Source organism: Erigeron canadensis, chromosome 7 (genome assembly GCF_010389155.1).
Source record: "Erigeron canadensis isolate Cc75 chromosome 7, C_canadensis_v1, whole genome shotgun sequence".
Lineage (NCBI taxonomy): Eukaryota > Viridiplantae > Streptophyta > Magnoliopsida > Asterales > Asteraceae > Erigeron > Erigeron canadensis.
This window is the reverse complement of record NC_057767.1, coordinates 26,114,032-26,137,306: the sequence shown is the minus strand read 5'-3', so window position 1 is coordinate 26,137,306 and position 23,275 is coordinate 26,114,032. Positions and strand designations below refer to the sequence as shown.

Sequence of the window (23,275 nt, the reverse complement as noted above, 5' to 3'; positions counted from 1 at the left end):
TTGTTTTTCAACATTAAAAAGGTGATCGTATCTCATGAAAAGACATAATTCTGATATGTTTTATTCCTTTGTATGTTTAACAAGGTAATGTTTGTTCTTAATAATACTAATGAGACAAATGAACCCCTAATTATTAAAGCTGTATTTTATTTTTTCTTTATTCTAAAAGTTTAACCATCGATAATGTTGAGAGAATTAAATATCAAATTATATATAATTGTATCATGTGTGAAACAAGTCAATTTAAATATATGAGCAATATAATTGATTTGGTAAATATTTTTCGAGTTTAATGCATCGTTTATAAGAAAAAAATTTTAAACCTAATTAGTTTTTTCAATCAAAAAAATTTCACCTCTAAAAATTTCTCAATAAAATAGAAATACCGTGAGTTTTTCACGTTAGACCTGCTTTAAGTGCCACGTCCGCTTGCCACGTCATTGAAAAAAGCGACGTGGACATCTGACTGGGTAATGAAGATAATTTCACGTCATATTTATTAGGGTACATTACATTTTTCGTCCTTGAACTTAGCAAAAATAACAGTGTTAGTTTTTCTTCGTCAAGGTTGCCAATATTCATTAGTTTTTTTGTTCACTTTTCGTCCTTTCTTTTTTTTACTTAAAATTATTTTTTTTTTTTGTTTTGAAAATGTCAAAACTGCCTAGCTATGTATAAATCGTATAAAAGTAGATAACGAATCTTAAAAGAAACTATTGAATGAGTATTATTAAAATTATTAAAATTTTTTAGAATGGCATTATTAAACAATAAATATTCATACTTTTCGTATTATATTAACTACGATCATATCTAATTAAACATATCTAATTTGATTATTGAATTTTATAAATCATCAAACCAACCCACTGTTATACTATAATGCTTTTGTTAAGTATATTGTGTTATTTAAAGTTCAATATTTATATTTTGATAAAGTATAAAAGGGGGTAAAGGAGGGCACCCTATCTTCGGAACCACATTGGATCTCGTTCCTCCCACCACGTAAGGGTAATGATGCCAGTAAAATACTTTCACTTAATACCCACATGATTTTGGGCATCCCCAATGATTGAACCCGCGTCTCTCAACTTTACGTGTGGGCCAAGCTGCATTGGTAACAGGTATCATTTTATCTATTCATGGAGAAGCATAAATATATAAAATTTTTTGTAATATCTCTCTTATCTTACTTTCAAATACAGTTTATACACTATTCGACAACTTTGAAATTATCAAAATGATAAAAAAAAAAAAAAAAAAAGTGAAAAAAATGGGAAGGACGAAAAGTGATAAAAAAAAAACTAACGAATGTAGGCAAACTTAACGGAGAAAAACTAACGCCGTTATCGCGAGGACGAAAGTGAAAAAAGTGCCAAGTTTAAGATTTTTTGCTATTTTTTCACTTTAAGGACGAAAAGTGCAAAACGTACCAAGTTCAAGGACAAAAAGTGCAAAACTTACACGTTGTGTGAACTAACTCAAAACGTAAAGAAAAATACAATAAGTGACCGTTATATTATTATTCATAACTTATGATATAGAAATTTGTTAAATTACGACTAATGCAAAAATAAAATTATACGTTATGAATATATGATACACGTCAAATGTCTTAAAACAAGACTAATGATGCATAAATATTTATAAATCATAAAATCTTTTTTATGATATATACAATAAATACTTTTAAAAAAATAAACTTAATAATATAATAAACAACTAAAAATGTCACCTAGCAGAAAACATATGCTCTTTAATAAAAATGAAAATTCATCCATATCATTCAAAATATTTTATCTCGCAAACCGTAAATCGTTAAATGAAAAAAATAGTATGGGTAGTCTTAAACTTTCGTCCCTTTTCATTAGAGATGCGACTAGATATAGTTTTGGCGAATTTTTAATTTTAATTTATTTTCTCCTTGTACTTGTGTACTTACACATATGTTGGATCTTTGTTTTCACATGTAAATTACTAAATGACCATCTGTACACAATAATGAAGGTTATGGACGGAACCCATCAATCTATGGCGGAGCCATGGTGGCCAGGGGCGGAGCCTATCAGTCCATGGCGGAGCCATAGCGGCTAAGGGCGAAACCCGTTAGGTATATCACCCATTACCGATCACCCCTTATGACCTATCACCCTTTATAACCTATCACCTTCTATGAACTATCACGCTATGACCTATCACCCACACCAGCTACCCTTTATGAATTTCTTTAAGGGCGAAGCCCGTGAACGTTCCCTGGAATTGGATGTTTAATAGTTTGATCTAGTTATCTTGAGGTGCAGAATCCCTCACTATAACAGAATGGGAGATGTGTTGAAACCAAAAATAAACATATAGGCTATTTTAAGAATAATTTAAAAGAAAAATGGGGATAAAAATTTAAATCTTACATGTTTTCTGTACAAAATTCGGGTTGCTTGAAATAATGAAGATCTTGATGTTTTGACAAAGTTCAATCATAGTATCTTTTTACCTTTTGATCCATTTCACATGTGTCTGATCTAATCTTTGGATCAAAGGCGCCTGATTGTAAATTAGGTTAATTAGATGAATCAGATGAAGATTGGAGACTAGGGTTGAAAGTCGATTAAACTATTCATGATCCGTTTGACATGAAATCTAAAAGGAAGGTTAAGATCAGGCCAAAATGGACTTATATGCCAATGGATTTGCAAAACAAGTTTTCGACTTTTAATATTCGCAAAACAAGTATACCCGACAATTCGACTGACGGGTTCATCCTTTTCACTTCAACCCGACAATTCTAATGCCAGTTTGAGCCTACTTTTCGATGCCAGATTTGCCACGACTTAAACCCGACAATTTGACTGCCGGCTTTTGACAAAAATGATTAGTACCCGACATTTAAGTTGTCGGTTTCAACTTTAACCCTGTCTACCTTCTTTGCGCATAGTATATAGAGTTAATTACTGAAATGGTACCTCACGTTTGCGCCATATTACTGGTTTCATACATTTCCTTTTGAAATTACGCTGATCATACCCAACGTATGCAAATCTCCACCCGGACCATACTGGAGGCTAACACCGTCAGCTGACCGTTAAAACCTCCCCCACGTGACTTGCACGTGAGGGGTAAATTTGTAATATCGTGTTTCTTAATTACTGAAATGATACTTAACGTTTGCATGATATTGCTGGTTTCATACCTAATGTTTCTTAATTACTTAAATGGTACCTAATGTTTAGTTATTAATTTATTTATTTTTTTGTATTTTTTTTAATTTGTTTTATTTTTCTTTTATAAAAATTCTCCAAAACTTGTTACAATTTAATGAAAATAGTCAGAATACACTTATAATCCACTCAAAAATTATACCAAATAGCTATTTCATAACAAAATATAAGTTTTAAAGTTCACGAATAACCAAAAATAGCAATAAAGTATCATAAAACAATTTTAAAAAATTTGTGAGGGAATTTTTTTTTTTTTGAAAAAATTTCCGGAAATACCACAATGGTAATACCAGAAATACAAGTCAGTATTTACTGCGACACGAAGCTTAAAGCAATGTTTTAAATACCCGTAAATACCGGCTGATATTTCTGGTATTCCTGGATATTTCTGGTATTACCGTTGCGGTATTTCCGAAATTTTTAAAAAAGAAATTTTTTTTTAAAATTATTTTTATGATACTTTATTACTATTTTTGGTTATTCGTGAACTTTAAAACTTATATTTTGTTATGAAATAACTATTTAGTATTATTTTTTAGTGGGTTATAGGTGCATTTTGACTATTTTCATTAAATTATAAAAAGTTTTGGAGAATTTTTATAAAAGAAAAATAAAACAAATGAAAAAAATATAAAAAAATTAATAACTAAACATTATGTACCATTTAAGTAATTAAGAAACATATAGGTATGAAACCAGCAATATCGTGCAAACGTTAGGTACCATTTCAGTAATTAGGAAATGCGATATTACATATTTACCCCTCACGTGCAAGTCACGTAGGGGAGGTTTTAACGGCCACCTGACGGCGTTGGCCTCCGGTATGGTCCGACTGGGGATTTGCATACGTTTGGTATGATCAACGTAATTTCGAAAGGAAAGGTATGAAACCAGTAATATGGCGGAAACGTTAGATATCATTTTAGTAATTAACTCTAGTATATATGATAATCTGAGTTTATAGAATAGCACATTATGTTTCCTATATATATTGCTTTCACTTTTAGTTTCTTTCTTGTGTAATCTTGTTATTTAATGTTTTTATATTGTTTGTCAATGTTTTTTTTCCCTATTATATCTATTAATTTGTTAAGTAATTATTTATGTCTTTTTTCAAAACAAGTAAACTTATTCGAAACATAAAAAATGTAATTAGATAGAAACCCCCTGATTTTATGTACCATTTGGTATCCACTAATTTTTCAGTTAAGCTAGTGTTCAGGTGAATCTCAACCACTTAATAATCCTCTGATTATCTCAAGTTTGCCTATAACAAGACTCATACCCATAATTCATGGAAAGTGACGGCTGGGGTGTTAGAGTGTGATTATTTTATTATAAATCGCATGTTCAGAAAAAATTAAGCCTACGGGGTCACACGAAATGACACGGTAACTCTATATTATTAATTGATATATTAAAGTAATATATTAATTAGTTTGATCATGAAATGATTAATTAAAAATAATTAAAGGGTTAACTATATTTAATTAATTAAAGAGAAGAATTAAAATGTGAAATTTGGAAATTGGTGTTGGACCCTAAATCTAAAGGTGGGGGGCGGTTGGATTAAGGCTTTGTAAGCCTTAAATCTAACTTGTTTTTCAAGCTAGTTTAACCCTAATTAATCACTATAAATAGAGGGCTTAATTCAAGGGTTTTTCTCATTCTTTCACAAAGTATTATCTCCTCTTCCTCCCTCTTTATTTGGTTCGGCCGATCCCCTCTTCTAAAGGGATTTTAAGTTCTAAGTTTTAGGGTTATTAAACAAAGGGTTGTTTGGTTCGTGATCGGGGTACTAGCATACATTATACATGGTGTCTAGTGTGCGATCGTAGAGGGGTTTTGCTTTAAACCCTACTTAATAATAATATCAGTATTATTATTATTATAATTTATTGGAGTTTTGCATAAGGTACACATCACAATTCTATTCTTTGTTAATTAATTTGATTGCATATTTGTTTTGATTCTTCCGTTGTGCTTACTCGTGATTATATGTATGTTTATGTGCTCATATTCTAACAGTGATATCACGAGCCACATATGTGATCTATTAATTACAAAGATCAAAACTTGAAGGGGGTTATGTGGTTGTTTTTTTTTAATTAAATGTTAAATAATTAAAAGTTGTTTTCTTATTTTAATTAATTAAAATTCGGTTTTATTTAAATAAATAAATTTTTTTTGTTTAATTAATTTAACCTAATTAAATGGAGATTGAAACCCTCAAGCAAATTTTTAATTGTGAATTGACATGATTTATGTGATGAATTGCATGATTACGTGTATCTTAAATTATTTATAGTTTTTAAATAATAATAAAATGACAAGGAATTCATGCAAAATTAATTGTGATTTACTGAATAAATAGAGATATATTTTGCAAAGCATGATAATCCAATAATTAGGGTTAATTATTAAATAATTGTGTGACTATGTGAATTTTTCGTGTGATTTTTCTGGTTTGCGACAGTTCACTAAAAAATTCATATCTTTTAATCAGTAATGAGTTAGAAATCTAAATTCGGACTGTAGGTTGTAGACTCATAGGGCTACAACTTTGTAGTTCTGGTCGAAAGCTGATTCGGAGCAAAAACAGGCTTAAACTGGTCGTGAAGCTGCTGGAAATTTCCAGTCAGCATGTTTATGTGTTTATGTGATAATTGTTTAATTGTTAATTAAATTGTTTAATGGCTTACGCAATCAAGGTAACTTGATGCATGTGGTCCCCTTCTTCGGAAGGGGTAGCCGGGTTTGAACATATGCATGAACCATAGTGACTATGTTTAGGTGGCCTACCTTAACTTGTTACATGATTAAGTAGTTCGGAATTAGCAAGTTTATTAATTTTTGTACTTTTTATAAGTTGTATAAAAGGTGATGCAAAAATTGGTTTTTAAATAAACTTGACTAAGAACTATCGAAATAGAGATTTCATTAATAAAATTGGAGTCTTACAACCATGAGATACACCGGCTCACCCATTTGAACAAACTCTAAGAGAGGTATGAGCCGGAGTGCGGTAGCCTTCTAAAAGGGCGGGTTTTTAATTGCGTCCATCGCAAACCTTTACCCTAGCGCTTCTTTGTGCGTTCAAATGGAGCTACCGAACTCTCTTGTGTTGTTAAGACTATACAAATGATTTTAATAAATATTATGTTTTGAAGATTATGCATGAGTCTTCAAATCATAAACTTTTGATTCACATCAAATGCATTACCCATTTAAAGTTAAGTCAATCCCACCCAGTTTGCTAAGAACACTTGCAAGTGCTTTTTGCTCCTACGTGAGACCGTAGGCGAATTGTATCTCTTCAAGGTAGACTACCACTCGTTGTGAGACAGCGGTGGACTATCTACATGTTTTTAATTGGGTGACTTAAAACGAGTTAAGAGGTGAGATCCTTGACCCATGGCATAAAATGGGACAAAACATGTTTACAAAACACTTAATACCCCTTTACAGTGTTGTTGTAAGTCCCATAATTCTAGGAGTTGCATGAATGCAATTATCGATTCTCGATTACCTTTTGAATACCGTCATTTCTAGCAGATCAACTGATGAAATGATTGTATGTCAAGTTGGATCCTAGCCTTAGTGAAAGTAATTTGTTAGATGAATTTAACAAGGGTAAATTACATTTCTTAAGGATTATTATCGAAAATTCCGATAATTGAACTTTTGTCTGTTTTGAAGATGGCAACAACAAATCCTTCTCAAAACATACACCAATCGGCTTTCAGGTCGATGCTAGAAAGGGAAAGACTTTCTGAAGCCAAACTTCAATGACTGGCTTCAAGTCATTGATGAGCAGACACCGTTGTTTCGGGAGCGAATGCTACAACTGAAGAGTTGGGTACATACAATGCTCGGTACGATAAGACACAATGAGGTTGCTTGTTTGATGTTGGGAAGCATGAATGTTAACCTTCAAAAGCAATTTGAGCATTCATTTCCATGTGATATGCTCAACGAACTCGAGTCTTTGTACATAAGCAACCCGGAGTGGAGTTGTTTGACCTAGTTGATCAACTTCATGACTTGCGACACGAGCAAGGAACGTCGGTTAGTCCTCATGTACTCTAGTTGAAGAGGTACACATGATCTATTGGAAAAGGTTGAACTATGCTTATCATCTGCCTATTACTATTGGCATGAACCTAAAAAAAGGGGATTTTTTAGGAGTTCGTGCGCAATTATAATATGCATAGCATGAGTAAAACCATAGGTAAACTTCATGCCATGTTAATTGAGTATGAAAAAGAGCTTCCAAAAGAAATCTGCTAAACCCCAAGTTCTTATGATCAAAGGGGGAAAGGTTCAGAAAGCAAAACAACCGTAAGCAAAGGGCAAGAATTTTGGTAAGAGAAAACAAGTTGTGTTAGTCTCAAAAACCTTAAAAGACCCTTTTGGTAAAAAGAGAATACGGCTAAAGTATCTAGTTGAGTTGAATGCGAAGAAGAAGCAAGCTGGTTCGACTAGTGCTTCCGGTATCTTCAAAAATGAATTATATGTGTTGTTATACAAATAATAATTCAATAGTAAAAGAGTCAAGTTTAACTTGGACTCTAACTAATCTTTGACATTTTCATCTTGTTTAATTTTGTCAAGAATGGCATTTAAAGACTTCAAAGGGACGGTGTCTTACAATCAAATGATCAATCATTTGATAAATGCATGTTTTTGACATTATCGTCAGCAAGAAACGTATTGGAAATCCTCGGTATGAAGAAATCTTACAATCAAATGATGAATCATTTGATAAAATGCGTTGTCATTAGCAAGAAATGCATACTTCAAATTGAAGGGATCTTAAAACCAAATGATGAATCATTTGACAAAAGATCATTAAATCAAATGATGAGTCATTTGACAAATGCTTTTCTTGTGTTTTCGGCAAGATGACAAGAATACCTTTTTCGCATAAAACCGGAGAGGGCTAAAGAACTACTTGGACTAATACATACGTATGTATGTAGCCCATTTAGGCGTGTGTCAAGGAAGGGTACGAGCTACTTCGTCACTTTTACGGATGATTTCAGTCGTTATGGTTATGTTTATTTGATTAAGCATAAACATGAAGTCTTCGAAACATTCAAGGAATTTAAAAGTGAAGTAGAGAATCAACTCAGTAAAACCATCAAGATTCTTCGTTCAGATTAAGATGGGAAATACTTAAGCAAAAGTTTTAGGATCATCTAAAAGCTTGTGGATATATCCAAGAGTTTACTCCTATATAAGGGTATATGTGAAAGGAGAAATCGAACCTTGTTCAACATGGTGAGATAAATGATGAATCTTAAGACTCTGCCATTTCATTTTGGGATTATGCTCTAGAGATTGTTGCATGCATTCTCAATATGGTTCCAACCAAGAAGGTTGACAAGACACCGCATGAATTGTGGCATGGGAGTCTTCCCAACTTGTCTTACTTAAAGGTCTGGGGATGTGAGGCACTCGTGAAACAAGATACGCATGACAAACTTGAATCCATATATGTTAAGTGCATCTTTGTAGGATACCCAAAGGAAACAATGGGTTACTACTTCTACTTTCCTATGTAAAACATTGTCAAGGTACATCGATTTGCTGAGTTTTTTGAACAGAAACTCATATCTCAAGAAGACAGTGGGAGGATTGTTGAACTTGTTGAGAATCAAGAAGATGTGTCAACTTCTGAAAATACTAGCAACCTTTAACTTGGGGGGGGGGGATATTCAAAGAGATGAATCTCTAAATGAATATCAAGTTGAAGATGAAGCGATTCCACTTCGTAGGTCCTCAAGGACAATACGTACTCGTGAAAGATTGAATTTTATGATTCAATCTGAAGAACATGTAGTGGGAGATTTGAATGAACCTCCTATGTTCAATGCTGCATTATCAGATCCAGAATCTGACAAATGGATTGAAACTGCGAATGTGGAAATGAAATCCATGAAAGATAAGCAAGTCTGGAGCTTGGTTGATCTTCCACTAAATTAGAACCGTTGGGTGTAAATGGATCTTCAAGAAGAAGACCGACATGGATGGAAATATACACACCTATAAAGCTCGTCTTGTGGCGAAAGGTTATACTCAACTTTTTGGAGTTGATTATGAGGAAACCTTTTCTCCCATTGCGGACATTAGAGCTATTAGGATTATCTTAGGCATAGCGGCGTTCTATGACTATGAGATATGGCAAATGGATGTCAAAACCGCTTTCTCGAATGGTTTTATAGACAAGGAAGTCTATATGATAACCGGAAGGTTTTAACGATCCAAAACATCCCGAAAAAGTGTGCAAACTTCAAAGGTCCATTTATGGATTGAAGCAAGCATCAAAGAGTTGGAATAAAAGGTTTGATGAGTAAATCAAGAGGTTTGATTTTGCTTAAAATCCTTATGTGTCATGTGTATATCGCAAAGCTAGTGGGAGTAATGTTACTTGGGTTAAAGTGACATTCAGTCTTGGAATAAAAATCTATAGAGATAGAAGTAAACGGTTGATTGGATTAAGTCAAAGTTCATATATAGATAAGATCTTGAAGTGATTCAAGATGGAAAATTCTAAGCGCGGAATTTTGCCTATGCAAGAAGGACTTAATTTATCTAGCAAGAATGGTGCTTCTACGCCTGAAGAGGTGGAGCATATGAAAAGAATCCCTTATGCTTCGGCGGTGGGATCTATCATGTATGCAGTAAGATGCACTAGACCTGAAGTTGTGTTCGCTCAAAATTTTGTTAGCCGATATCAGCAAAATCCTGGAGTGGATCAGTGAACTGCTGTGAAAAATATTCTTAAGTACATGCGGGCTACTAATGATTTATTCTTGGTGTATGGTTGAAATCCCGATCATAAATACAATGGTAATAGATATTTGTGATGTTGGATTTCATGACTGATGAAGATGTTTCAAGAATATCAGTCGGGATACATCTTCATTTTAAATGAAGACACGATGGAATGCTTTAAGCTAAAAGCAAACCACAGTTGCAATGTATATGACAGAGTCTGAGTATATTGTCGTCTCAGAGAAGATGACATGAAGGTTGTCTGGATTAGAAAGTTTTTTTTTGGATTTTAACATGATAATCCTCAAATAACACACCTATGGAACTGTACTGTGATAATTCTGGAGCAATTATCATTGCCAATGAACCTGGGGTTCAAAAAGGTGTCAGACATTCCCTAAGAAGATATCACTACGTTCGTAAGCAAAACGAACTGCATGAAATCAAATTACTCAAAGTTTACACAGATTATAGCTTAACGGATCCTTTTACAAATGCATTGTGAAAAGGAAAGCTCAATAAGCATGCCGAGGGCATGGGTCTTAGATATTGCTAGTTATATCATGTAAATCTGTTGTTGGTATTTAGATAATGGGATGTTAAACAATTGTTATTTTAATAAATGAATTTTTTATACGCGGTATAAGTAATTTCATTTTATAATAATTATATCCTATATTTGCATGTTTAGATCCATGAATATTTAAAATATTCTAAAACGTCTAGTGTCGATTAATTATTTGGGAATATGATTAAAGTAAGACAATTGTTAGAAATTGGTGAAAATATTTAATGGAATATTTTGAAGATGGTGGATTTTGTACAAAACTCACATGATATTCAAAGTGAATATTGGACTTACCCCACAGAACGAATTATCATTTTATGGATCGGTGTCATTAAATGAAATTCGTGAAATGGTTACTTTATTTATCCTTTGACTTGAGATACAAGTGAGTTATGCATGTGTGGTTTGCATTTTTAGATGTAGCTTTATACTATCCTGAACAAGGCAGTAATAAAGGGCTATTTTCAGAAATGTTGAGAAACAATATGGCCAGACACTTGTAGTCAATACATGATTTGTTCCTTCAATTTGCAACTGAAGTATGATACCATTTGGCGCCCTCATTAATTAATTGAAGATGTTTGTGTGGCCACACCCAAATGAACTCAAGAAGTTGTCTTGACTAAATTGGTAATCTTAATTAATTGTATAAATGAGAAACATAATCGTTAAATTATGAAATGACACAGATCCATATTCATAATTAATAAGGGTATCTGAACAAATGGATGTTAAAGGCTAAATCATTTCAAATTGGCAATTTAAGAATCTATTCTTAAATATTTCTGGGAGCATTGGAGTGTTGCTAGACGCTAACTAATGTTATTGCCTTTATAATAACATGCTCAAGTGGGAGCTGTTGGAGTGTGATCATTTTATTATAAATCGCATGTCCAGAAATAATTAAGCCTACGGGGTCACACGAAATGACACAGTAACTCTATATTATTAGTTGATATATTAAAGTAATATATTAATTAGTTTTATCACGAAATGATTAATTAAACATAATTAAATGGTTAATTGTATTTAATTAATTAAAGAGGAGAATTAAAATGTGAAATTTGAAAATTGGTGTTGGACCCTAAATCTAAAGGGGGGGGGGGGTTTGGATTAAGGCTTTCTAAGGCTTAAATTTAACTTGTTTTCCAAGCTTGTTTAACCCTAATTAATCCCTATAAATAGAGGGCTTAATTCAAGGGTTTTTTTCATTCTTTCACAAAGTTTTCTCTCCTCTTCCTCCCTCTTTCTTTGGTTCGGCCGATCCCTCTTTTAAAGGGATTTTCGGTTCTAAGTTTTAGGGTTATTATAAAGGGTTGTTTGGTTCGTGATCGGGGTACTAGCATACATTATACGGGGTGTCTAGTATGCGATCGTAGAGTTTTTGCTTTAAACCATACTTAATAATAATATCATTATTATTATAACTTATTGGAGCTTTGCATAAGGTACACATCTCATTTCTATTTTTTGTTAATTAATTTGATTGCATATTTGTTTTGATTCTTCCATTGCGTTTACTCGTAATTATATGTATGTTTATGTGCTCACATTCTAACATGGTGGTCATTAGGCTATTACCTTAAACACAACAATACATACCTATTTATATTTACATCATGGATTACTACCCCATTGCAATCACGTAAAATTAATACAATGATTCAAAAAAAAATTAATTATATTTGGCACGTAGTGAAGTATGTTTTAAGGTTTAAAAACAACCGAAAATTTAAATGCCGGGTACCTTAGCTTTTGTCAGAAACCAACAATTATTTCCGGGTATAAATCGTGGCACAACGTGACAAATCTGGCATGGACTTGGTCACAGAAAAGTAGGCTTAAACCGGCTTAAAATTGCCGTGTTGGAGTGGAATGAACCCGGCAGTTGAATTGCCGGGCATACTTGTTTTAAGAATGTTAAAAGTCGAAAACTTGTTTTACAAATACGTTGGCATATACGTCCATTTTGGAAAAGAAATCCCAAACCCCCTAAGGGGAGGGAGGGAGTGAGGGGCGAGATGGAGAAAAGGCTGGAAGGGAGCTTGCGCGTTGCTAAATGGTTCAGCCGCCACTGCGACGAGATGGGGAGAAATGGAGGTGAGCGAGCGTGGAGCTCGTGGAGGGTTGGGAGGGAGATGGAGGGGACAAACTAAAAGTGTCACAATTTCAAACGGTCATGTAACCGTTACAGGGACTCGTAGTGTAAGTTTTCAGGTGACAGAGACCATTTGTCTAAAGCTGCTGAATGTTTTTTTTTCCTCATATATATATATATATTGGGTATTGTAAAATAAGTATTAAAGTAAAACAAATAGGACAAAATCTTGACCCTTAAATCACATATTGATGCACGAAGATTCACGAAGCAATTGATGCACGATGATTTTATGATGCATGGGTTATGTTCAGTGAAAAGAAATATGTTGTTTTATTTGTTTTACTTTAATACTTGTTCTATTTTACCTAAAACCTATATATATACTAGCATTGTACCCGCGTGATGCGGCGGCAGTTTGGTGTTGACGCGGTGGTGACGGTGGCCGTGGTGGTGTTGTTCATGGTGGGTGCAACTCTGTAAGTAATTTGTGTAAATGTAATTGATGTAAAGTGATAGTAGATATAATTTAGAAGATAAAGGATTAATGATGTATATTAATTTATAAAGGATAAAATGATAATTTTCCATCTAACACTTTTATGAGAGAAAAAATGATAATTATTATAAAATAATATATATATATATATATACCAATTTAATCTTTCAAAAACACACCCAAAATAATATATTAAAATACCATTTTTTTAAAGTTATGCATCGTGTGTTTTTATTATATACGCTTAATATCACTATGTATTGTTTTTACTTTTAATATGTAATTGTTTTATGCATTATGTAATAAGTTTTTTTTTATTAATAAAGCATATAGATTAAACATGAGTTAATTATGCAAAGTGTATAATGTTAAAGATTAATTATTAAAATTTGAAAAAAGTGGTTGGGAGTGATTGTGTCACTAAAAAGGATTGAAACAAAAAATTAAAGAGTTGAAATGAGCTGGAGTAATTTAATTGGGTAAGTTAAGACAGAAAAAGATGGATATAGATAGCTCCCTCCCCTTTAACGAAGAAAGTGAAATTGGGTGTCACATATGGGCTTAGATGTACATGCAATCTCTCACATTCAAATATTTTAATATATTAATGGTTTGGGCTTATTTTTTAATTGATTAAAATATTTGAGTGTAAAAGATTTATATCTAAACTTAACTAGATAAACTTAACTAGATGAGAAACTAACTTCATATCTATTTTATTCATATATTAATCGTAAACATTTGATTATTATTATTATCATTATATCACAGGAAAAAAGGGTAAAATTTACTACATGTTTAGAAATATCATGTCTTGCTTTTGGACCAGTAAATACCATATTTCTTTCCAACATCATCAGACTCAACAAAAATGCACTTGTGTATGTCTCTCCATATGGCCTTAAACAAAAAAGTAGCATCACACTTGTAATAGTCACCTAATATTGGCTTCAGAGCCTGGGTGGCCTCATAGCTGTGGTAATGTGGAATGGATGGAAACAAATGATGCACTACGTGATTTCGAGGCACGTCATGGACTAACATGTTCAAAAATCCTAAATCTCTATCTACGGTTGATAAGGCACCTCTAATCCAGTCCCATTCAGTCGAATCATAGTGAGGTATTGATGGATGATTGTGGTTTAGATAAGTAATAGCAAATACAGTTCCAGAATGCAAAATCCAAGGAGCTCCATACACATAAAATGCCCAAATCATGCCTTTGGTCTGCACAACGTGGTAATATGCGTATAGCACGATTAAAATACCAACGTCCGAGACATATATTTGGCCACGTTCCTTATTTTTGAACATAGGACTTTTTGGATAAACGTGACTTCCCAACCCTTGATCATACTTCCTACCCGAATGATTAAAGAGATAGTATGATGGAAGACCAACAAGAATCTTAAACATGATCATTAAAGTCACACCAATTGGGTTATCGAGAATCTTGAATGTGTCTGATCTACGTTTATAAGGAACGTGGACCGTGTCATATTCCATGGAATTTGTGTGGCTATGGTGTGCACGGTGACTATATTTGAAAGAAAAGTAGGGAGTGAGGACAAAACTATGAACTAAGAAACCAACAATATCATCTAACCATGGATAACCACTGAAAGCACGATGACCACATTCGTGGCCGATCGTCCATATACTACCAAGGATAATTCCTTGGAAGCTCCAATAGAGTGGCCACACAATGTATGAAACCGAGTGAGGGAGAAGGGGAATGTAGTTTGATGCTATGTAGTAAAGGCTACTTATAATGAATATGTCTTGAAAGAGGGAGGCAAATGAGCGTATAAGTGATAATTTGAAACAGTGTGGTGGTATAGCTTTCTTAAGATCACTTAACTCGAATGGAGGTTTTGAGATAGGAACTCTTTCCAAAAGCTTCATCTCATCAGCTTCTCCCATAGATGCAGATCGATATCTTTTCTATTTTTGTTTGTGAACTTAAGCCAGTGATATCCTCTATGTATAGTTGCATGTAAGGGGTAACCATCCCAATGATTTAAACCATCCTCATCCATAAACATTAAGTCCAGTGGGTCACTAAAATAAGAATTTTTGTATGGAGCCCATTCAATTATACAACCGACTATTTATATATTTGAAATGCGTGCACTACTTATATGTCTAAAGTTTCGCATATATATTTTGATAACTACTATGCAAAACTATTTTCTTATTTTCCTTTTTATCATTTAAATTTATAATTATGTAAAACAAATTACTCTTATTTATTTAAAATATATTTGTTGGATATGAAAATACTTTTTAATCTAGGTAAATTTTTATTTGAATCCTTAATTTTTCATGAAACCCAAGGACCAAATCCTAGCCATTTGATTATCTCAATCAATGGCTATGATTGAAACTTATGCCTTAATTAAAAAAAAAAAAACACAGAGGGGCATATATGTAAATTTGCTTAATAAAAAAAAACTTTCTTTACCCCCTTTCTCCTCCTGATGGAAACACACACAAACACACACATACAAACACACACTCTCTCCCTCTCTTCTCCTCCTTGGACTGTTACCACCACCACCACCATATTGAGACAAAACAAAATGAGTTACATATCAAGAAACCCATTTAAAATCAAAAATGATTTTAAGCATACAATGTAAAGGCCCCCGTGATCACACTTCCCCCTCGGATTAGCTTTTAGCCCCCAAGGGTTTAGAGTTTAGGGTTTTAGAATACAACTTTTCTAAAATGTATGCATAAAATCAAAAGTGATTTTGCATAGATTTTTAAATCATTTTTGATTAGAAATTAAGCTTTAGTTTAGGGTTTGAAGTTGTAGGGTTAGCCTAACGGCTAACCCGGATAACCCTACAACTTCAAACCATAAACTAAAGCGCGGGGTGATGAGCTAGAAGTTTAACTTAATTTTCCTAACAAGTTTTGTAGATGCACGTTTCGTGCATAGATTATTGTCCGTTGCAATGCAATTCCAAGAGCTAATTATGATCAGAGAAGGCATCATCAAGGTCGTGATGATGTCATCATCACCTCGTGATGACATCAGCACGAGGCATCTAGTTCTTGTGAAGGAAGTTGAAGCCCATGAACAAGATAGAAGCTCAGTCCGTTTCTATATCCTATATATACTAGAATTAGGTTACAATTATGTTTAAACGATTTTAGTTGCAACAGATTTTGTTCATAGCGCGCACGGGGTAGAGATCTATACCCCGTGCCAATCAGATGTATACTAATTTGGTGTAATATTCATATGATTAATGATATTCACAAGTTTTGCATCTGTTCTTATCTCTTTTCATCATTCAATTCGTGTTTATATGTTCATGTTTATTTAGAATCCTCGAAGACAATTACAATCGGATTCCGCACGTTTGTAGTTGTTTAGATCATGATTTAAACGGTCCGACGTGTTTTAACAGTGGTATCAGAGAAGGGAAGACGTTTTTAGTCTTCAATTACGATCTGTATTGAGGAATTTCTGCCAAATTCATGTTCAATTCGTGAAGATGAAGAAATTCGTGCAATTTCTACCTCTTGACAGCAGTAAAGACATTAACTCAGAGTATAATGTCTGTTCTGCATCTTGACAGCAGTAAAGACATTTACACAATATATCCTAAGTGTTATTTGAAGGTTCTTAGGAACAAGAAGAAGATTTGCTTGTTCAAAGTAAGAACACTCAAATGGTCATTTGAGAGTTTCTAAGAAACAAGCAAAAGTATGCTTGACCACAACAACACTCAAACAGTTTTGTGTGTTCAGGGAAACGCGCAAAACAGGCCAAAACCCTAGTGGGCCTTGGGCTTAGAAACCCACATGGGCTTGCGTGTTTAAGAACACGCAAATGGCCATTTGCGTGTTCCTAGTCCTTGCCTATAAATAGTGGGTGTGTCATGCGTGTTCCAACAAGAGTGTAGAGAGAGAAACGAGCAAATCCTAGAGAGAGAAAACCAAGAACACGCACGGTCTATCTTGTGGGTAATACTCGTCTCGTGCACGAACCACAAACACACACCCGGCCCCCCAAATGACTCATAGATTTAGATTACCACGTGTTTGGTAAGGTGAATCCGGAGAGCCGTTCCCGGAGTGTTTACTATCACGCAAAAAGATATATATATATATAGTGATATATATATATCATCTAAAGGTTGATAGATAAACCGTGGGTTATCTCGAGGAATTTCCGCACCGCGACATATCTTTAAGTCAATCTAGGTTAGATAAGAGTACAAGAACCGAGGGACTTTCAACTGGTATCCAGAGCCACAGGTTTTCATAACCTTGGTTAGAGATTGACAACGGTTTTGTGGTATCCCTTTGTTTGCGTGATTAAGGTGAAAATTAATCTTTGGGCATGTTTTTGAAATAAAGGTTCAAACTTGTTGCCAAATATTGATTAATCTATATCTGATGAGCGTCCATTTTGTGATAAAAACCCCTAAAGAAAGGCTTCATTTCTATGCTTAAATGAGTTAATATTCCGGAACTATCGATACTTAATGAATGATATGTTTGTGCAGGTTCCCGGAAGATGCGAGAGAGGGTAAATGACATCAACTGACTCAAGAAGGAAGCCTATGAAGTTACAAGACACAAGGAAGTGGTTCGGGAGCCAAACGAAGACTCAAGTGCAAGACAGCAGCCACCAGCGCCATTGGACACATACCCAGCGCCGCTGGTGCTCACCAGCGAACGCTCTCCAGACCACAAGCGCCGCTCGAAGCTTCACCAGCGGCCGCTCGAAGTATCACCAGCGTCGCTGGTCGGCCCAGATCAATAACCGACTTAAACACCTATTTAAGTCGAACTAACCCTCAAAAACCTAAGAGAGAGCCAATTCAGCAGCCCTAGCCGCCCAGGAATAACCCTAGATCGAAATTGCAGATTCCAAGAAGGTTTTGGAGCATCTAAACACCTTCCGATCTTCACTCTTGGTCTAAATCTTTCATCTTTATTTACTCTTTGTCTTTGAACTATGTATTTTATATTCTCAGACTTTGTTATTCCTTTAATAATGTTAGGCTAGTAGGCTGAATACTTGTTTGGATCAATGTGATCATGTAGACGCTTATTGTTTTACTGTGTTTGTTTAGATTCTGTTGGAGTGTGTTTTACTGTTTATCGTAGATCCATGTTTATTAGTAATTCATGTTGCTATTGGTTTTATATCTGAACATATTAATTTAATTCTGATGATTGTCTATGATCATGTACTAGGACTAATATGCTAGGACAGAAAACAGCTAGTCGGTCTATAACTAGAAGTAAAAAGTGATTCACTTGTAACCGAGGGATCCAGAACCATAGTAACTAGGGTGAATTGAACATGAAGCTTAACAATACCAGACGCGATCCTTTGACTTGGAAACGAGCACTGTGGTCACCGGAAGGAAATATATCTGGTCATGGCTTAAGAGCCGGATAATTAAAAGATGAATTAGTAACACAAACTTTAGGTCATAATACTTAAAACAATGAATCTAGCGAGAATTTGTTTTAAAGGGTAGTGTGAGTCTAGCGACAACACTACTACTTAGGTAAAGTGAATCTAACGAGAATCTGAACCGTGATTAAGTTTCCAACAGGCTAACAAACCAGTAGGATAGTCGTACCATGAGATCAAAGATGTCAAACAAGTATTTTAATTTAATTACTGATATTCGTCCTTTCAAAACTATTTTCAGAGTAGCCTTTTGCTGCAAAGCATTTGGTTATATTTTCTTATTTAATTGCTAAAAATTAGTTTATTAGGAGTTAGTGACAAACCCCCAAACAAACTAGAATTACACGTACTACTAGATTAGGTAACGCAACGCATCCCTGCGAACGATCCTGTAATTTACCACTAGGCTATACTCAACTGACCGGGTTCGCTGCTCGTTAAAGTGTGTGTTAGTTTAGATAGTTACTTGTACAACATAAATTTTAAGACTAGGAATAAATTAAAAATAACATACACCCATCAATATCCTAGTAACATTTTCTCATAATCACGTGTATCCTTGAGCAATATCGGGCTCGGGATCTAAGAAATTGTGTGAAAGTGGTGTTTTGTGTGTTCTTGAAAAAGTGTACTATATGCGTGTTCTTGCATAGTACCTTTTTTTGCGTGTTTCGATATTACCAAGGCGTTTGAGTGTTTCCGTGTTTTGCTTGTTCTTGAAACTTTGAGAGTTCTTGAGATTTTGTGTGTTTCTTGAACTTTGTGTGTTTCTTGAATTTTGCGTGTTTCTCCTATTTGTGTGTTCTTAGATTTTGCGCGTTTCCTGGACTTTGCGTGTTCCTGGATTTTGCGTGTTCCTACACTCTTGCGCATTTCATTTGAGTGTTCCCAGTTTGCGTGTTCTTGTGTCACTTGCGTGTTTATAAGTTGAACCACATACACAATGGCATCAAACTATCTTAACCAATTAATACTTATGGACCATGAGACCGGTAAGGGTAATTCACCACCCAAACTGATGATCATAGACCAATACTTTTCTTGGAAAGGTCGATTTGAATCCTTTATGCAATTCACCGATATTAGAATGTGAACTTGTATGACAGAAGGATATAAAGCCCCAACATATGAGGACAGTGGTTTTACCAAAGTATATGCTTATCAAGATATGACTGAATCCGATAAAAAATTATATGAGGCAGAGAAAAAGGTACTTTCATGTTTAAAAATGTCATTGCCACAAGATATATTGCATTTATTTAACGGATTTAATACATCAAAAGAACTTTGGTTAGCATTAAAAAATCACTATGAAGGGGATGAAACACTTAAAAAGAATAGGAAAGACCTTCTAAAGCATCAGTATAATGTATTTAATGGGTTAAGAAATGAAAACTTAGATCAACTAATTACACGATATTATCATTTGCTAGCAGAGTTGCAAGCATTCGAGGTTACGTACTCTGAGGAAGAGAAGGTCGAGAAATTTTTGAGCTCTTTGCCAGAAAAGTGGAATCATTATATTACCACTTTGCAGGAGAAAGCAGATTTCGATGGTATGTCTATAACTTAAATAGTTGCTAAGTTTAGGGGACAAGAAATTAAACAAAAAAGGAGGGAAGCAGGATATAATAATGCTTAGATTCCCGAGCTTTATTACGGTAGGCCTTCGATCAATGTAAGTCCAAGTTCCCCTGATGGAAGCACAAAGGCTTTCCTGAGTGAAGATGTTGACTTACAAAGGATCTCAGTTGACTCTGAGGGGAACATATGTCTTGTTTCGAGTCAGAGCGACAATTTAGGCAATCGTGGATATCCTACCTCCAGTAATAGTTCCACCATGCCTTTAAGTGTCAAACGTGCGGAAAGTCACTTATCCATTCTTGCGTCATTCGTGACATCATATGAACAGTTAATCCAAGGAAAGGTTCAAGATCCTAGTCTTATCGATGAAGACTATGAGCAAATTGATCCTTTAGACTTAGAAGAGATGGATCTGCAATGGAAAATGGTTCTCATCAAGAACAGGGCGGAAGGTCGTGGGTTCCAAGCTTGCCTTTGATAAGTCAAAGATAAAGTGTTACAATTGTGAAGGATTTGGACACTTTGCTAGGGAATGCCAGAGACCGAAGAAGGATGATAAGTCAATTGTGACTTGTCAAAACTTCAATCAAGGTAGAGCAGTACAATCATCTTCTAATATCTCAAAACAAAGGTCATTTTATGATGAACCTAATGGATTGGAAGGCTCAGTTGATCAAAAGCTATCAAGAGCTTTAGTGGTCCAACAACAAGACGGATCATATGACTGGAGTTTAAAGGTCAATGAAGAAGATAATGCTTATGTTGCTGAAGTTGTTCGGGAAGCAGTTCAATCAATTCAGATGAAGTATCTTCCCAAGAATCAGAAGATCCTACTAAAGAAAATGCTCTTTTCACTCCTTTTGAATGTTCCTCATCAACAACTCAAGTATCTAATGTAAAGATTGTTGAGGATGGTTCAAAGAAAGAAATTTCAAAGGCTGAACATGTGAAGATACCCGAAAACTTGGGTGCAAAGGATCTAATTACCTTTATGATAGACTTGCATGCACCTGAGCAGCGTATAGATTTTTCTTGATTTGCAAAAGAAATTGGATGAGGATCAAGAAGAAACTTCTCTCTTAAGACAACAAGTTAATATCTTATCCAGGAGAGAACGAGACTTATCAGAAAAGATTGGACGTGGCAAAAAGGAGAATGAATGCATTCGAAATGAATTAAGGGAGGTCACTCTTAGAAAGCAGCTGGGAGAGGAAAAACATGATAAACTAAGTGATGAATACACTTCACTTCAAGAGGAGCTACTTTTAGCTCAATCAGAGATAACCAAGTTGTAGTCCAAAATTGATAAAATGAGAGATATTCGAGTTTTGACAAACCATACCTATGAAAGCATTAAGAATGGAGAAAGTCATAATCTTGAAGAACTCTCAAATAAAAGGAATTACAATGCTGAGATACCTCCCCCAATCAATCATATCTATGATCCTATTGTTAAGGTAAGTGATGATGATAAGAAAACCTCTTTAAACAACATCAATGGACAACATGAAAAGCCAGAGTCGTCAAAACAAACCAAATTCGTGTATGATAAGGGATCAATCACTCACTTTACTCTTAAAGGAAGTTAGAGAGTGTTCACTGAAAAGGAGTATTCCTTGGAAAGTATAGAGCCAGAACTGGTTGACAAAGTTTTAGAAGTTGATGTCACTGACTTTGAGCAACAAAATAAAGAATTCAGAAAATTTAGTCCTAGAAAACTGTCATCGAAGAAGTTCACTAAAGATCCCATTCTCACCAAATCAGAATTTGATCCTATTGCTCCATCAAAGTTTTTTTCAGAAAAATCCACTAAATTGAAGTCTCAAGAGATCATATCAAAAATGTCAAGTTCTCATACATTTGATATGCATGATACGCAACAAATTCACCATGAGATTAATGCAAAAAAGGAGAACGAAGACTATTGACAGAGTTTCTTGCTTCATTTGTAGAGAAATTGCTTCTTATTTGCTATATCAGATCTCTTCAGTAGTAATTGCTTCTTCTAGAACCTATTTCATGTATCTGACTAAGCATGTTTATTCTAAGGTTGATTAGAGTACCTTTACTCCTAAAGACTACTATGATTGACTTTTAAATTTCTTGCTCAGTAGGGTATATTGCATATGCCGGACTAAGCATAACTATTCTAAGATTGATTAGAGTAATTTTGATTCTAAACTTACTGTGATTGATTTTCTAAGTCTTATGCTCCGTAAGGCATATCGCAGGGACAGTATTAAACATGACTATTACAAGATTGGTTAAAGTGACTTTGTTCCAAAAGTCCTTGTGATTGATTTCGTAACTTTATGCTCCGTAAGGTTCTTGCTCAATAAAAGGGTTCTATTGCACGAGAGACAATAATTAGGGTTTTTTGGGTTTCAGAGGGACTTGATTGTGTTCTTGGTGAACACAAAGAAAAATGTGTATTGTGACAAGGAAGAAGTGTAAAGTAAAAGGCATGAATTTGAGTGTGTTAAGTACACCTCAAATTGGGTCTTGCTTTGAAATTGCACGGAAAGTTAAGTTTTGATGCTTAAGGTTTCAGTCAAAATGGGTCAAACGGAATCATTTAATTGATGTATTTGACAGATATTTTGATTTGCAATTTATTAATAATAGTTGAATTGAATATGCTTATTGTATGAAATAACTTGATAAAGTGCTTAGATTCTACTCTTAAGTGTGAGAATCTGATGTATGTTATCAGTTAAATCTGGTTAAGTATTTTCGGGATTCAATTATGTATTTTTGAGGTGAATGCATTAGTTGCATAGATCTCATGAGTTCCCTGATGTGGTTGGAGTTTTATTTATCTTATCTGGATGTGTGTCAGCCAACAAGATAAAAGATCACCAAAGTATATGAAAATTGAGTCTATCCAGTCCGGAATGGAGAAACCTCAAGCTTAAAATTGAAGCAGAGTATACTTACACATCAACAGCTCAGCTAAATTCAAACAGAAACAAAAATGATGACGGAGAAATTATCTGAGGGTGATTAATTTTGTATCATTTAATTTTGTTGTATTTGAATTTATATCACAGCATTGTGTGTGTCCAATGGCTGTCATTGTCAA

The 23,275-nt window shown here is 34.3% G+C and overlaps 1 protein-coding gene across 1 annotated transcript; it reads right to left on the bottom strand.

The window, feature by feature from the left end:
* Window positions 1-13,948: 13,948 nt before the first annotated feature.
* Window positions 13,949-15,083, bottom strand: LOC122608674 (delta(9) fatty acid conjugase-like enzyme). Its single transcript, XM_043781767.1, has one exon. It carries the CDS (start codon window positions 15,081-15,083, stop codon window positions 13,968-13,970), a length of 1,116 nt encoding a protein of 371 aa, XP_043637702.1. The 3' UTR covers window positions 13,949-13,967.
* Between the last annotated feature and the right edge of the window lie 8,192 nt (window positions 15,084-23,275).

Bases quoted from the DNA above. Each gene is read 5' to 3' on its own strand.
- LOC122608674 (XM_043781767.1), bottom strand. From the start codon at position 15,083: ATGGGAGAAGCTGATGAGATGAAGCTTTTGGAAAGAGTTCCTATCTCA.